A 14073-nucleotide genomic window follows, 5' to 3' on the forward strand; every position below is an offset into this window, starting at 1 on the left:
GCAACAGGATTCAGGCCATTGTTTCTGCCCTTTCAGTGTAACAGAATGTCTTGAAACAAAATGACAACATCAACGGGAAAAAAATGAGTCTTCGGAGGAATCAGACAACTTGACTGAACTATGTGCACCTACTATATTTGGTATCTATTTTTCAACATTAATAGTGGTGTCTAGTTTTCCACAAGCAAGTAGGAACTTCAGAGTTATTTACTCTGTCAACTATACTAGCAAATGAGAAAATTTGCCTTTTATTTGGCTTGTTGCTTAAGGCTATATCTTCCAAATTGTTATAATTAATTTATTTCACTGTGAAATCAATGACTTGGAAGAAATTGACGTATTTCCCTATTGCAGGCAGAATTCCATTACATAATATGGATACGTCTGATTTCTTATGTATGTGTATCAGAAATAATTGCAATGGGGAGAAATCGCTAGCAGTACCAGTGTTCATTGGACCCCAAATTCTATAAAGAATACTACCCAAGGGGATTCACATACTATGTTCTTTTGACAGTCTTTCATAACATAATTGGCTTTTCTTAAAATGAGTGAAAAGTAGTCTTGAGTACTACACTTGTCCCCTACTGCCCTTTCAATTCTTTCTCTTCAAAGTTGTTCACCCGCCAAGCCCCAGTTATTGTTGTAAAACCTCACAAATAAGGGAAACTGAGTGAAACTTGGGACACAAAGCGCTGTCAGATGTGGAGTGCAAACTGATTTGACAGATCTCTTTTTCTAATCTTTCAGTTGTTGGAAACATGCTCTGAAAACTTCTGAGAGGCACTTTTAAAAAATGTACAATTAAGCTGCTGTTAGTGTCTTCAGTTTTGGAATATTGTTACAGTAGTTTCTTGTAATACTTTTAAATTATACTTTGAACCTTAATCTGACACAACTTTAAAACTACTTACAATAAAAATGTAATAATCATTGCACCCTCTTAAATTGCAGATTCTACAGATCAGGGACGGTGTCCTTATATTTATTTGTATGGCACCTAGCACAGTGGGACCCAATCTTGACTGGAGTCTCTGGATGTTACTATGCGCAGTGTATAAACCTATTTATTTCAATTGTAGTAATTTTAGTCTTAGGTGTTTTTTTGACAGCATTGGGTAAACCTCTTTGCAGGAAAAAAAGTTCACTGTCCTTGTAGGCAACCTGTATTTACAGTCAAAGTATTTCTGAAGCAAGATTTTAAAATATGAATTTTATGACTCTAAACAAGATACAATAAGGAATTTGGCCTTTCTGTAATAGGGCTCATTTTTTTTTCTCTGACTTGCAACACTAAATCTGAACAGCAGAATTTATGTGAGACTATTTGTTACTATGTAATTAAACGGAGATGGGTTTTTCAGACTTTTTTTGACGGAATTGGCCAGTTCATTGGACAGTTAAATAACAGCTCAGTTATTGTACTATAGAATTTAAAACAGTCAGAAATTAGGGGTAAGAAGTCTGCAACGACCTTTGATTTATATACTCTCCTTTTACTAATTCGTAAGCTGCCCAGTTTTCTTTTTTCTGTGTGACTGCTTGCACTTTTTTCACTCTACTGTATGTTGTATTAGCAGCAAAATGTACAAGTATCTTTGAAATACTATGTGCTAGCATTTGGAATCAGGATTGTACTTATCTTTGGTATAACTGCCGCCAGCATTGGCGTAAAGGCCTGATGATTCTGGTTTTGTTTACATGGATGCAAGTTGGTAATGGTTTATATAATTGTTTTCCAGCATTTAAAAGTAATTGTCTGCAAAACCACATATCTATATCTCCATCCATATTTGAGACCACTTTCCCTAGAAACTAACAGATATTAGTCTCAGCTATCACAATGCTCAGGCTAATAGCAGCAGAGACTACTTGTGATGTCAGGACTTCAAAATGTACCCAACACCTATTAGCCTAAAGACAAAATCTAACAGTCTGCAGTGGCGGGAGAAGTGTCTGAGTGAGCACTCCCATGCAGTTTAAAGGAACAAAACAGTGGCTTACTGTTAATGGAAACTCTTGATGTGTTTTGAAAAAAAGTCACTTAAAACTCAGTGTCAGGGGTAGCCATATTAGTCTGTATCCACAAAAACAACGAGGAGTCCATTGGATGTATGGATCTGAAAAAGTGGGGTTTTTTACCCTTGAAAGCTTATATCCAAATAAATCTGTAGCCTTTAAGGTGCCACCAGACTCCTTGTTTTTATTTAAAACTTAGTATCTCCTCCTTTTGTTTTGCCATATTTTCTTTCCTAAAATAGATTATTGCATATCTTTATATGATACATACAATAACTATACTACTAGACAAAGGCTGATGGAACTGTGTAGGGCAATTCCCAGGTAAGAAGCCAACATCTTTCTGCAACTGATGAGAAATGGAAGGGTGCTGGAATTCCTACCCTGCTTGAGGGCTTCAGTTTCATATAAACCTCCAGCTAACAGGTGCCTGAGAAACTTGAAGTGGTGGTGTTCTCTTCTCGCTACTGAAAAAGAGAAGGGATGCTTGATTTGTATTCCCTGACTAGGATAAACATGCTTGGCTACTAATGAACATGTGTGTGGGTCTCCTCTGCTTTCCCTTTTCACTCAGCTTTCAGTCTTCTCTGAGGATGGTGATAGAGTATTTCTCTAATAGTCAGCCCCTCTGCCAGCCTTTGTTTTTCAGGCTAGGTCTACATTACAGACTTATATCAGTATAACTACATCATTTGGGTGTGGATTTTTCACACCCCTGAGTGACACAGTTATACTGACCTAACCTCCTCGTGTACACAGCTTCTACCATCAACATAGCTACCACCTCTCAGAGAGGTGGATTAACTGCACCAACAGGAGAAGTTCTCCCGTTGGTGTAGTAGTGTCTTCACTTAAAGTGCACCTGTGCTGCTGTACATGAAGACAAACCCTCAGTCTGCTTCCCAGTGAATAGCTCCATGATTTCCCAAGCAGTAGTGGTAAAATGAAATTGATCAGATTCTTTTCACTCTCATTGTTGCCCACAGTATTCTGAATTATCAGTTTTTACTCTACTGCAGCTTGGGTCTGATCTGAGCAGCAGCAGAGGCACTGAAGCTCTGTCTGCACATTTCAGATTACAGCACTGCATTAGCTTACATTCCATGTTTGGAAGGATATTTTACTATCAAAGGACTAGAAACAAACGATTTTTAAAAATGCAGATGTTGATGGGCCTTTGCCTGGGAAAGCTTCCTTCACAAGATGGCAAGTTAATTTTTCAGACCCTGAGTGGTGACAGTTTAAATGCAATTGTTACTGAAGTCTACAAGGAAAGGAAAGAATTGTTTGTTAGGATCCTGATTTGAGCAGCTGATGTAGCCACATCTGTTTTCTCTTGCTAGTTATGAAAGTAGTATTAGGGTTGGACTGCGCTAGAAAGTGAGGTCGACTCAGCGGTGTCGCTCAGGGGTTTGGAAAATTAAGCCAACCTAAGCCCTAGTGTAGATGGTGGTAGGTTGATAGAAGAATTCTTCCATTAGCCTAGCTACAGCCTCTGGGGGAGTGGATTTACAACTGTGATGGAAGAACCTCTTCCATTGCTGTAGTAAATATCTATAGTAGAGTATTACAGCGGCACAGCTGCAATTGTGCCATTGTAGTGTTTTTAGTGTAAACATAGCCAAGATTAGTTTTGTCTTACAGTATCAGAAAGAGGAATTGAATATAACAATATAAGGCTACAGTGCAGCCTCCTGTATTTTTTATTGCACCAGCTGAATTAAAGGTTTGTTACAAGTCCCTCTGTTCAGTAGTTTATAACTTTTTACTTTTTTTGCCATAGACTAAATGGTGGCATGTTAAAATAGTTTTCAAAAGTATTCTGTACTATCTGTGAAAATCCCTAAAACTTGACATTTTGAAGTCAGTCTGTATTCACTATTTTCTTCAGAAGTTTTAAACATTTAAAAGAATTTATTAATGATTACTGCATGTTCTGTTCAGAGAAGCTACCTTTCACATCATTATCTGTAATGACATGCCTCACATTCTTTGCACTGTGAAAATATAATGTTCTCTTGACTGATCATATCTGAGATGTCTTTTGGAAATACTTTATAACACATGCATGAGGAACCTTTCAGATCTAAGTGGAAACATATAATGTTCCACTTACTGGAGTGAATGAGTCAGATTTGGTTTTGCCAGGATATTTGCTTACACTGTTCTGTTCTCAGAAGAACTACTTCCTCATTCTGCAATGAGGCATGTTTTTTAGTTCCTCCATCTTCCCACAAAGTCCATTTTAAAAATTAAGTTTTAGTACTTTCAAATTCTAGTCAACCCCTAAGTGTGGCAAATGGAAAATAATAGAAGTGACTTTAGCTTTTCAGATATCAGGATATGTGTCTCTAAACTGAACTCTTGTCTTTTCCTGTGGATAGGGTTAGGAGGCAGAGGAAGAGTGAAGCTCCATCTCATGCAGTGGCAGAACCAAAAGCTGATTGGGAATTTCTACTCAGGAGTGATTGTGAGCAAATGTTAGCTGTAAAAGGCTATATAATAAATCAAAGCCATTCTGCCACTGTTTTCAGATAAAATATACAAATGATGTAAAAGGTAGCTGGAGTAGGGAACCCACAATGCATGCAGCAGTCAACATCAATTCTTTGCTTTGTAAGTGTGTATATAGAAACATAGGGTATGTCTAGACTACCTGCCGGATCAGCAGGCAGCGATCAATCCAGTGAGGATCGATTTATCACGTCTAGTCTAGATGCGATAAATTGACCCATGAGCCCTCTGTGCGAGAGGTGCAGGCAGAGTCGACAGGGGAGCGGCAGCAGTCGACTTATTGTGGTGAAGACACCATAGTAAGTTGATCTAAGTACGTCGGCTTCAGCTACGTTATTCACATAGCTGAAGTTGCGTAACTTAGATCGATTTCTCCCCCTCCCCTTCCCCCCAGGGTAGACCAGGGCTAAGAGTGAGGGTAGTGGAGGAGGAGTCTACTGTTGCACCTGGAAAGGGTGCCACTGGATTTTTGTCGTATATTAAGGGAAAGAATGCTTCTAAGTCATGAGAACGGAAGGACCTAAGTCTCATTTTCTCCAGAAACATGGGAGATTCAGCATATCAAATTCTATGGAAGTAAAATGATGTGAGATAATATAGCTAGCATTTTTTCATGTAGATGTCTAGGCTTTATGTACCAAAAAATTACACCCTCCTTCCCATGCATAGACATTTCACACTCATGGGCATAAAATATTTGCAGTCATGTGCCACATTCCGTTATTGCATTAAGTAGCTTCCTTTACAAGAGGGATCTTGGTGGTGGTGAAAGGGCATATTATAAAGGGAGGAAATAAATTGGCAGTTGTAATTTGAGGAAATCTTCTGTGTGGACAGACAGAGTTTAGTAACATAAGACTCATCCTGTTTATTTTCTAATTGGAAGAGACTTGCATTAATTTGGAAATCATACAATCAAGGGGATACGTGTGTGTTAAAGTACAGTAGAGCTTTGCTAACCCCCATGCTTTGATTCTTAAAGATCTGGCTCCCTTTCTCAGCAAAGATTACAAGTGCTTTAGCGAGGTCTCATTAAAACTTCACAACTTTTCCAAAATATACTGTAGGAAAAAATATTAGGAATTAACAGAACTAAACCATAATTCTCAAATGAACAAAGTACACTTAGTGATGTGTTAACCTTGATTTTTTTTAGAATTCATTTACTAATTCAAAAGGTTTAGTAACTCTCAATAGACTTGGTTCTGTTTTTTCATGTCTAGAACTGTGCCTAAATATTTCCTCTTAGATCTTTTTTTTGAAAAGTTTACTTGTCTCACTGTAATTTTCTTTCAGTACTTGCATTGTAATGAACAACTGTCCACTATGTGTATAGTTTTGTAAAGTACCATGATGAGATTATATGTAACAAATTCCCTATTCATGTTTGCCACTTGGAAAATCCTCTTAACTTCAGAGCAGTAAATGTCAAAAAATTACTTCATTGTCAAGCAATAGCTCTTCAAGTGTGATTCTACTCTGAAAAGTGGTCAGGTAAAACTTACACCACCTTACTGAGCCAGTTTGCTCTCCCTATATATTCAGATGTACACCTCTACCTCGATGTAACGCTGTCCTCGGGAGCCAAAAAACCACGTTATAGGTGAAACCGTGTTATATCCAAATTGCTTTGATCCACTGGAGTGCGCAGTCTCTCCCCCCACCCCCACCTCTCAGAGCACTGCTTTACCGTGTTATATCCAAATTCATATTATATTGAGACACATAATATCGAGGTAGAGGTGTATTTGCTTGCTGTCTGAGCTTTTTTAAAAAAATCCTTCTTTATATTGGCACTGCAGAGTAAATATGGCTAAAGGAGTTTGAGCTGTATTCTGTTGTTGCTTGTGCACCTTCAGTAGACTTGTAAATTATGTCCTGTTGGAGAATCTATATACTTGAAAGAACCCAACTTAACTTGCAGTTTCTAGGTTGGGTTTGCAGGGCTGGTAATTTAAAACTAAAATGGCAAGTCATGGGGGGAAAAGAGATAACAACATTAGGGGTATTGTAGCAGTCGTTTTACACTGTGTTAAACTGTACTCTGAGAACGCAGACTTTTTTAAAGTTACTACTTTGAGGGACACTAATCTGTGGCTAAGTATAGATCCTTTTTTTTCCCAGTGTCTCGCATCTATCTTCAGAAATATTAAGTGTAAAGATAAAGTGACAAAAATGACAGAGTTCTGGCTTATTTCTGCTCCTGGGGAAAAAACATGTCAACAGACATGGGAGAAACTACATGCTGCAACAACAAAAAATAATAATCTCTCCACCAATTCAAAGTTCAATATCCCTGACTTAAAGGTATGTAAATACTCTATCATATTTCCTAAAATGTTCATATTTTCTTTATCTAATTCAGGATTCTTCTGCTACAAAAACTCAGTGAACTTATGTTTCTAGTTAGATAGTTGTTTCATGGTTTGAACTGTGGAACTTTAAAATTAATGAAGAAAATGACAGATTATTAGAAGTTTATGTAGATCTGAACATTAGAAATAAATTCACTTAAAGAAAATAACTAAAAAATGAATTCTTCTACTTAACATATCCTGAGTTCTGGGTTCTATTTACTCTGCAAGGCTTGAAGATGCAATAAACCGTGGTCACAGCATTCTTCTAGTTCTGGCAACTGCCGCAAAAGAAATAAAGAATGTTGAAACCATGAGTTAGTAGTTAAATGGAGGAGAAGATGTAAATGTATTTTGATCAACTAAGATTTGTAATATGAGCTGTCTGCGGTAGGGTTTTCTATGGTCCACTTCTGAATTGTCTGTTTCTCCCTTTTCACATGAGATACCATGAAATTGCATGATTAAAATAAGAATCTTTGTCAGAGACAGAACCTATATCCAGACACAGCACTTCCTCCTTCAGTGCAGATGGTGCTGCTTCAGTGTATCTTGCCAAGGTATTGCATGGAAAAATTAATTCTGGGGGAATTCTGTGCCAAAAAAATTAAAATTTCTGCACACTATTTTAAAATTCTGCATTTTTTGTCAAAATAAAACAATATAATTACACCAGTTTCAATTATTTTGGTAATCTGTTTCAAAGTACCTGTCAGCAAGTATTTCTAACAATACAGACAAAAAAATATTCAGGACAAATAGATTCCTTACTAGGCATATTAATACAGAATGTTGGGTAATTAATTTACACTACAATACAGAAATGTATTTACCTCAGAATCAGAGCAAAGGTTTGGGGTGGCCAGGGGTAACAGAGGAGTTGAGGGAAGGGGAAAGTAATTGTTGGGAAGGAGCCTGAGAGTGAATCTGTAGGGTTGTTGGATGTGAGTGGGAGAAGTATGAAACAGGGTTGGTATTTTTTGGGGGGTGGGTGGGGGGAGGATTATTAGGGAGTTGGGAAGCCTCCCCCCTGCAGACCCTGTCTGACGCCTTGCCTCTCCCATTCAGTCAGGCAAATATGCCCCTGTTCCCATGTGTTCCTGCAGCCCCTCTCCCATTTCAGCCCCTGGCTCAATGCTCACTAGCTCCTGAACCTGTGCCCCAGTGTGTCTCTCCCTCCCCACCCCCCAGGAGCCCTGTGTGCCCTACTCCCTCGATCCCATGCTTCGTCACCTGGCCCTGCTGTGAGGAATGCATCCGCTAGCTGACTTCCCTCTCTTTTGGTGCCACAGCAACCCCGGTGGGAAAAAGGTGTAATAGCAACACCTCTCCAGCAGAATCTGTATTCTGCATAGGAAAAACAAAAACACTCTGGAGGGGCATGCCTTCTGCACATGTGCAATGGTGCAGAATTCCCCCAGGAGTAAAAAATAGGAGACAGTGGATACCATTGCAAGGAGAGAGAAATCTGGAAGGCAGTTTCTCTTGAATTGAATTTACTACTACTTGTCAGTCACAGTTGAGAGCCAGTGCGTTAAATAAGAAAAGGCACATCCTGGTCTCAGAAACAATAAGAAATTATAAATCCAGATTAATTTTTGAAAGAAGATAAAGCTACCAAAGGAGAAAAATCTGCCTGTCACTGGAATGATTCCTAAATAGGAGGTGAGGTCCTTGATCCCTACCACCTGTCACTGTTGTTGGGCGTGAGAGCCAGAGGGCACAATGCTCCAGTTTATTCTCAGCTGATGGTGAGGTTCTTAGGAGTTGTTTCCAGCTCGTATAATTTAAAGAACCCTTGGAAATGCTCTGTATTATGCTGGTAGAAGTTTCAACCCCAGCATCCTGAGAGTAGAAGGTAGATTAAAACCACCTTCCCTCTCCTTCCCGCCTTCTCTTAGCTTGTGTCAAACGCAAGCTTAATGCATCTGTGGATCTGGCACAGAATCTAATAATTGTCTGTCTGCAGTGGTGAGACCAATACTTACCTAGAACAGCTCCCTGTGGGTTTTAGTATTGTACCCCTCATTGGGAACCTAAGCAGGTATGTCCTCCCTTTTTCCTGTATCTCTGATCTTGCTGAACTAAGACTCTTTCCTCATGGAGTCAAGACTGTTTTATGCTGTGCTTGTGTATAACACTTGTGACCCAAACCTTCAGCTTCTAATTCCTGTGTATGCTGTATGGCCAAAAGTTGTGTTCTTCCAGCCTAAAAATTGTGTGGACAAACAGGCTGTATTCAAGTGCAGCGGGAGCTTAGGTCAAGGTTTGGACGGCATCAAAACATCACAAGATGTTCTTGAGATTTCTCCCCATTGAGGCCAAAATCTCATAAATCATTCACTTTAGGATTTTTGGCTGTATATGAACCTGTAAGTAGGCCACTACCAGGGATTAGAATGTGAAACATCCTCTTTCCCTTCCTAACCCTCAAGGCAAGAAGAGAGTACAGGGATTGTATTCAAAACTGCAACCCGAGACACATTTTTATGTACATGTGAGTGCATAAACAGAAATCTGTTAGATTTGGAGTCTTCAACAGCTTAGGTTAACAATTGTGTCTACATAAAGGTTTGTAACACACCTTTAATTTTCAGTGTAACATAATTGCTGCATTTAAATGTGGCTTTTAAAGGTTGTAGACTTAATACTTGTTCTTTGTAAAACATTTTGTTTCTTTATTTGAACAACATGTATTAGCACACGTCAAGAGAGCTCAGAAAACTTATTTTACATGTTTACAGGAAAAACCCCAACCCCTTCAATTTTTGTCTGTGTATTTGAGAAAGCTTAACCATCTATGAGGTTCCAAGACCTTCTTGTGACTTAAACATCAGATAACTCGCACCCAAAATATTTGGTATAATCCAGTACCAGTGGATCTCCCTGATGGGCCGCGTGCCAAAGGTTGCCAGTCCCCGTGTAAAGCTTTTTTTTTTGGCAGTTAAGTGCTTGGTCTCTAAGACTTGACTTGAACCTAAAATCTATTAATAAACTTTCATTCTTTTTTCTCTTCTAGGTTGGCACACTGGATATTTTAGTTGGTTTGTCAGATGAGTTGGCTAAGTTGGATGCATTTGTGGAGGGGTAATATAACTATATATGTGTGTGTGTGTGTATAGTATAATTGTATATTGATGTTCAGGCTTCATGTCAATCTTTCAGCAGATTGACCTAAATATTGTTTAATAGTACCCATACTTTTTATAAAAAGAGAGATCTAAACGTGCTTAAGATTACCTTCATTAATTTAAAAAAAAAAGGTTCTTTGTGGTAGTGCTGCGTGCGGCCAGATTCAGGAGAAATGTGTTCAGATCTTGGCTTAAGAATCATAGGAAATGGTGGTGAGTATGATGGGTTTTCCTGTGGTGCAAGTGGAACTGGAGTACCGCTGAGCCCACTGGCTTACCAGCCTGGGCTCCCTCTCATACTGTTATGCTATGACAAGCTACAGACCTTTCCAGGTACTGTCTGTGTGATCTCCGCGCAGGGATGCACCTAGCTGAGTTACATAAATGCTTCTGCCAGCCACTCATGAACTAACAATAGAGAGACTCCATCCAATTCCCCCAGCTCCTCAGCCTAGGACCTCAGAGAGGTACCGTTCTGCCATTGTCAAAAGCCTGACCAGTGTAAGTTTATTACCCAGTCCACCACTTCCTCAGTGTGGAGAGGCCCTGCACTAGCTTTTGTACACTGAGCAGAGGTTTACCCAGCACTTCAAGCACAATGCACTGTTTTAGGTAAAATATGAAACAGATTTATTAAGTATGGGAAGATAGATTTTAAGCCGTTATAAGAGGTAGGAATAAAGGATAGAGATGGTTACCAAAGAAAATTAAAAGAAGTGCACAATGTAAGTTCTATAAATTAAACAAGATTTGAATTAAGCAGTGTCTCACCCTGATAGTATGAGCAGATTACAGATCTTCTGTACACAAGCGGGAATTCTCGTCCAGCCCAGGACCATTTTCCCCAGTTCAAAGTATTTGTCCACCAGACATTTTTTCAGGTATTGAGTTGTGGGGGGATGTGAGCTCTCCTTTTATAGGTTCTTCCAGCTTGCTGGAAAGATCCTTTGCTATGACGTGGGTCAAGCAATCTCCATTGTCTGTGTGCTATCTCTGAGAAGTCTCCATTGTACACAGTTCCTGGGTTAATCCTTGGGAGTGTGGCCTTTAATGGGCCATCAGCAAGTCTGGCTCCTCCATTGTTGCACCTGAAAGGCTGGTTGTGGGTGTTCCCAACCTCACAACATATTTCAGTAACACACACAGACAGAGGAAAAGTTCATAACTTCTCAGTGGAGAAATGGGGGATGGGGGTTGGTGTGGGCAGGAGTCCAGATGCACAGGGGTTGGGTGGACAGGAGGAGCAGCTCCCCATACAGTGACCCCTCCCCCAATGGCTGAGGCATGATGGGGCCAGGAAGTGGGGGGAAAGGGTTGCTGTATGGGGAGCTGCTCTCCCAGCCACCTGACACCAGTGCATCTGGACCCCCACATCCCTACACTGAGTCTTACCGCCTGCACCCAGACCCCCCCACCAGGCCCCCCCCTGCAGTGCAGAGCTTCCTACAGTGTGCATGTGTGTGAGGTTTCTGAGGGTTGATTTGACCCAGTCCTGGCTGCTCCATGTAGGGGAGAGAGAATTCTTTCTGTTGTCATTTCTCTTCTCTCCCCCCACCCCCCAGCCAGAACTAACATCCGTGGGTGGCTGGGACATCCTCAGATTCCTCTCCCTCGCCCCCACCGCCATATGGTGACTTCGCTCCCATGGTTGCTCTGGGTGCCCTAAGAGATGGTTCCATGCTGCTGGGGAGGGGTGAGTGAGCACTAGTCGGGGGGGAGCATAGGGAAGGCGAGGGATGTTTCTGCATGCACACAGTGGCGCAGAATTCTCCCAGGAGTAATTAATAACTTCAGAGTTAATTAAGAAGGTAAGTATATAGGATTACAAAGAAATTAATCTTGCTGCAGGGCCATTGTTTCAACAGGAATGCATCTTCACTGTTCTAAAAGGTTGTCTGGTATGGAGTTTACCAATTCCAAAAAAGACTCATTATCTTCAAGGGCAGGGGTTTGGTCTTTCTTTAGGTGGGGGAGAAAAGGAAGAGATTAGAGGATCTCTTTCCATTAAATGCTATAATTCTTCTTTGAGTACTGTCTTCTGTGAGTGTGGGTGCTCCACTTCAGGTGTTGGTGCGTCCTGATGCCGTTGATCAGGGATTTACAGTAGCAGTTTCCACACGGGTTGCATGTGCACAGTAGGTGTCTTGCACATGCCATTGGTGCCATATGTAGCAGGTGGATGACATGAGCCCTCCAGTTCTGTCTCAAATGTCCTCAGCTGAAGACAGAGCTCTGGGGCAGTGTTAGCACTGTTCCCTAAAACCGTTAGAAAAATTGTTTAATTAGATAGTTAGAAAGTTAGCGTTTAACTCCCCCCCCCCCCCCAGTAAATTTTTTCGTTAGCTCCTTCCCCTCAGGGGACGGTTACCTGTTAAGATGCCTGGTTCTCCAGGCTTCAAAGGCTGCGGCCCTATGTGAAGCTGTGGCCGTTTCAGATGGGCACTTGTTGTGTGTATGCTGCCTGGGTGAAGGGCATATCTCCCCCAAATGTCCCCACTGCAGCAATTTGAAAGCCAGAGCCCAATGCGACAGGGATCTCCGGCTAAAAATGATTTTAATGGAGAAATCCCTCCAGCCAGAGTTGGACAAGCAGACTGTCCCTTTGGGGACTCTTCCAAATGGGAAAGGAGACATACCCTCTGAAAGACGAAAAAAGAGGGCTCAGACTTCCGCATAGAGAGCACCTCGAAAACAAAGGTGATATCCTGCCAGGTCGCTGCCCTGGATGCCGACATATGCTTGGGTGAGCATCTATGATGCTCCGGGCACCTCCGGCACCACTGAGGTCCGAGCAAAGGAGACTGAGTCAAGGCACAGACAAAGACATGCCTCCTCTATGACACCAAGTTCACTGGCATGGAACTCGAAACCAAGCTTCTCCTCAAGCACCATGCCTCTGCCCCGGCACCGACATTATTCAGCATTATTCTTTCTGTGTGGAAGATGGGTTATTCAGAGTGCCAACAAGTTAAACTGTTGGGAGGATAAGCAGAGATAAGATGAGCTATAGTTATGATGGAAGGCATTAATGAATGCCTGACCTGTGGACAGGTGTAGAGGTGCTTGAAGCTATGACTGTGTTAATCAGGTGGCAGGAGCTCCATGTTGTGCCAGAAGCTGGGAATGGGCAACGGACTGGATCACTTGACAATGATGATTACGTGTTCTGTTCATTCCTTCTTGGGCATCTGACGTTGGCCACTGTCAGAAGACAGGATACTAGGCTAGATGGACCTTTGGTTTGACCGTGTATGGCCATTCTTATGTCCCCCCACTTTTCCCCTTTTGGTTTTCTAATTTTCTCCTAAATCAGTAGGATTCTGGCCACTGATGCCTAGAACATTCCCTGAAATTTTGGAATTGATTGGATGTGACGTTCAAAAGTTACTGCTTGAAAAACAAATGTCCTTGAGTAAGGTCTTCAAGCTCAGCCAATCAAATGACCAACTAGTAGCGGTGCTGACATTTTCCTTAGCAAATCTGCAATCAATTGCTTGTAGTAGTTTATTGTACAAATTGCTAGGTATAGCCTTACATGAGTTTGTTCATTGAAGTCTGAGGAGGTTTGTGTGTGGGGAAAGTATCTGTAGCCTGGGCAACATAACTGCTTTTTAAAACGAAGAGCTAAATAAGCACAACTCCTCTTCCTTTCAGAGCATTATGTTCACAGTGTCCTTGCTAAACCAGTGTGTGTCTTACTGATACTGACATAGTAAGGCATTCAATAGAGGTGATCGTTGTCTTATCCAAGTCTAAAATTGTCAGTTAATAGTTTGACTTATTCTTAACTGTCTGAGTATTAGAAGGAGGGAAGGCGAAATGATTAACAGTGGGATAACTTTGTTATAAAGCTTTCAAACAGAAAGCAAGTAATCTTTAGGTTTGTACATGTAAATGATTGAAATACTGTTAGAAGAGCATTCTACTTTCTTAGGAAGGATGGTCTTGTGTTTAAGGCACTGGACTATTATTCAGGAGATTTGGGTTCTCTTGCTGGCTCATCCACAGTCTGTGCATTTGGTAACTCACTTAACACTTTGGTCTACACTTAATAT

General features: G+C 40.9%; 1 protein-coding gene across 4 annotated transcripts in view; it reads left to right on the forward strand.

The window, feature by feature from the left end:
• ATP6V1C1 (ATPase H+ transporting V1 subunit C1) overlaps positions 1–14073 on the forward strand; it is a 42719-nt gene that overhangs the window by 6583 nt on the left and 22063 nt on the right. Inside the window, exons 1-3 of one of the 4 annotated variants that reach the window (XM_032771312.2) lie at positions 6752–6840; positions 7333–7447; positions 9907–9974. Coding sequence is in view for 1 of the 4 variants with exons in the window: in XM_032771310.2 (XP_032627201.1) it covers positions 6709–6840; positions 9907–9974 (200 nt within the window). In the remaining 3 variants the exon portion in view is untranslated. Of the gene's footprint in view, positions 1–6657; positions 6841–7332; positions 7448–8912; positions 8932–9906; positions 9975–14073 lie in introns of those variants that run through there. The other 3 variants (XM_032771310.2, XM_032771313.2, XM_032771314.2) reach the window with 3 other exon arrangements.

This window comes from Chelonoidis abingdonii, chromosome 2, assembly GCF_003597395.2.
Source record: "Chelonoidis abingdonii isolate Lonesome George chromosome 2, CheloAbing_2.0, whole genome shotgun sequence".
In the NCBI taxonomy this organism is placed as follows: Eukaryota; Metazoa; Chordata; order Testudines; family Testudinidae; genus Chelonoidis; species Chelonoidis abingdonii.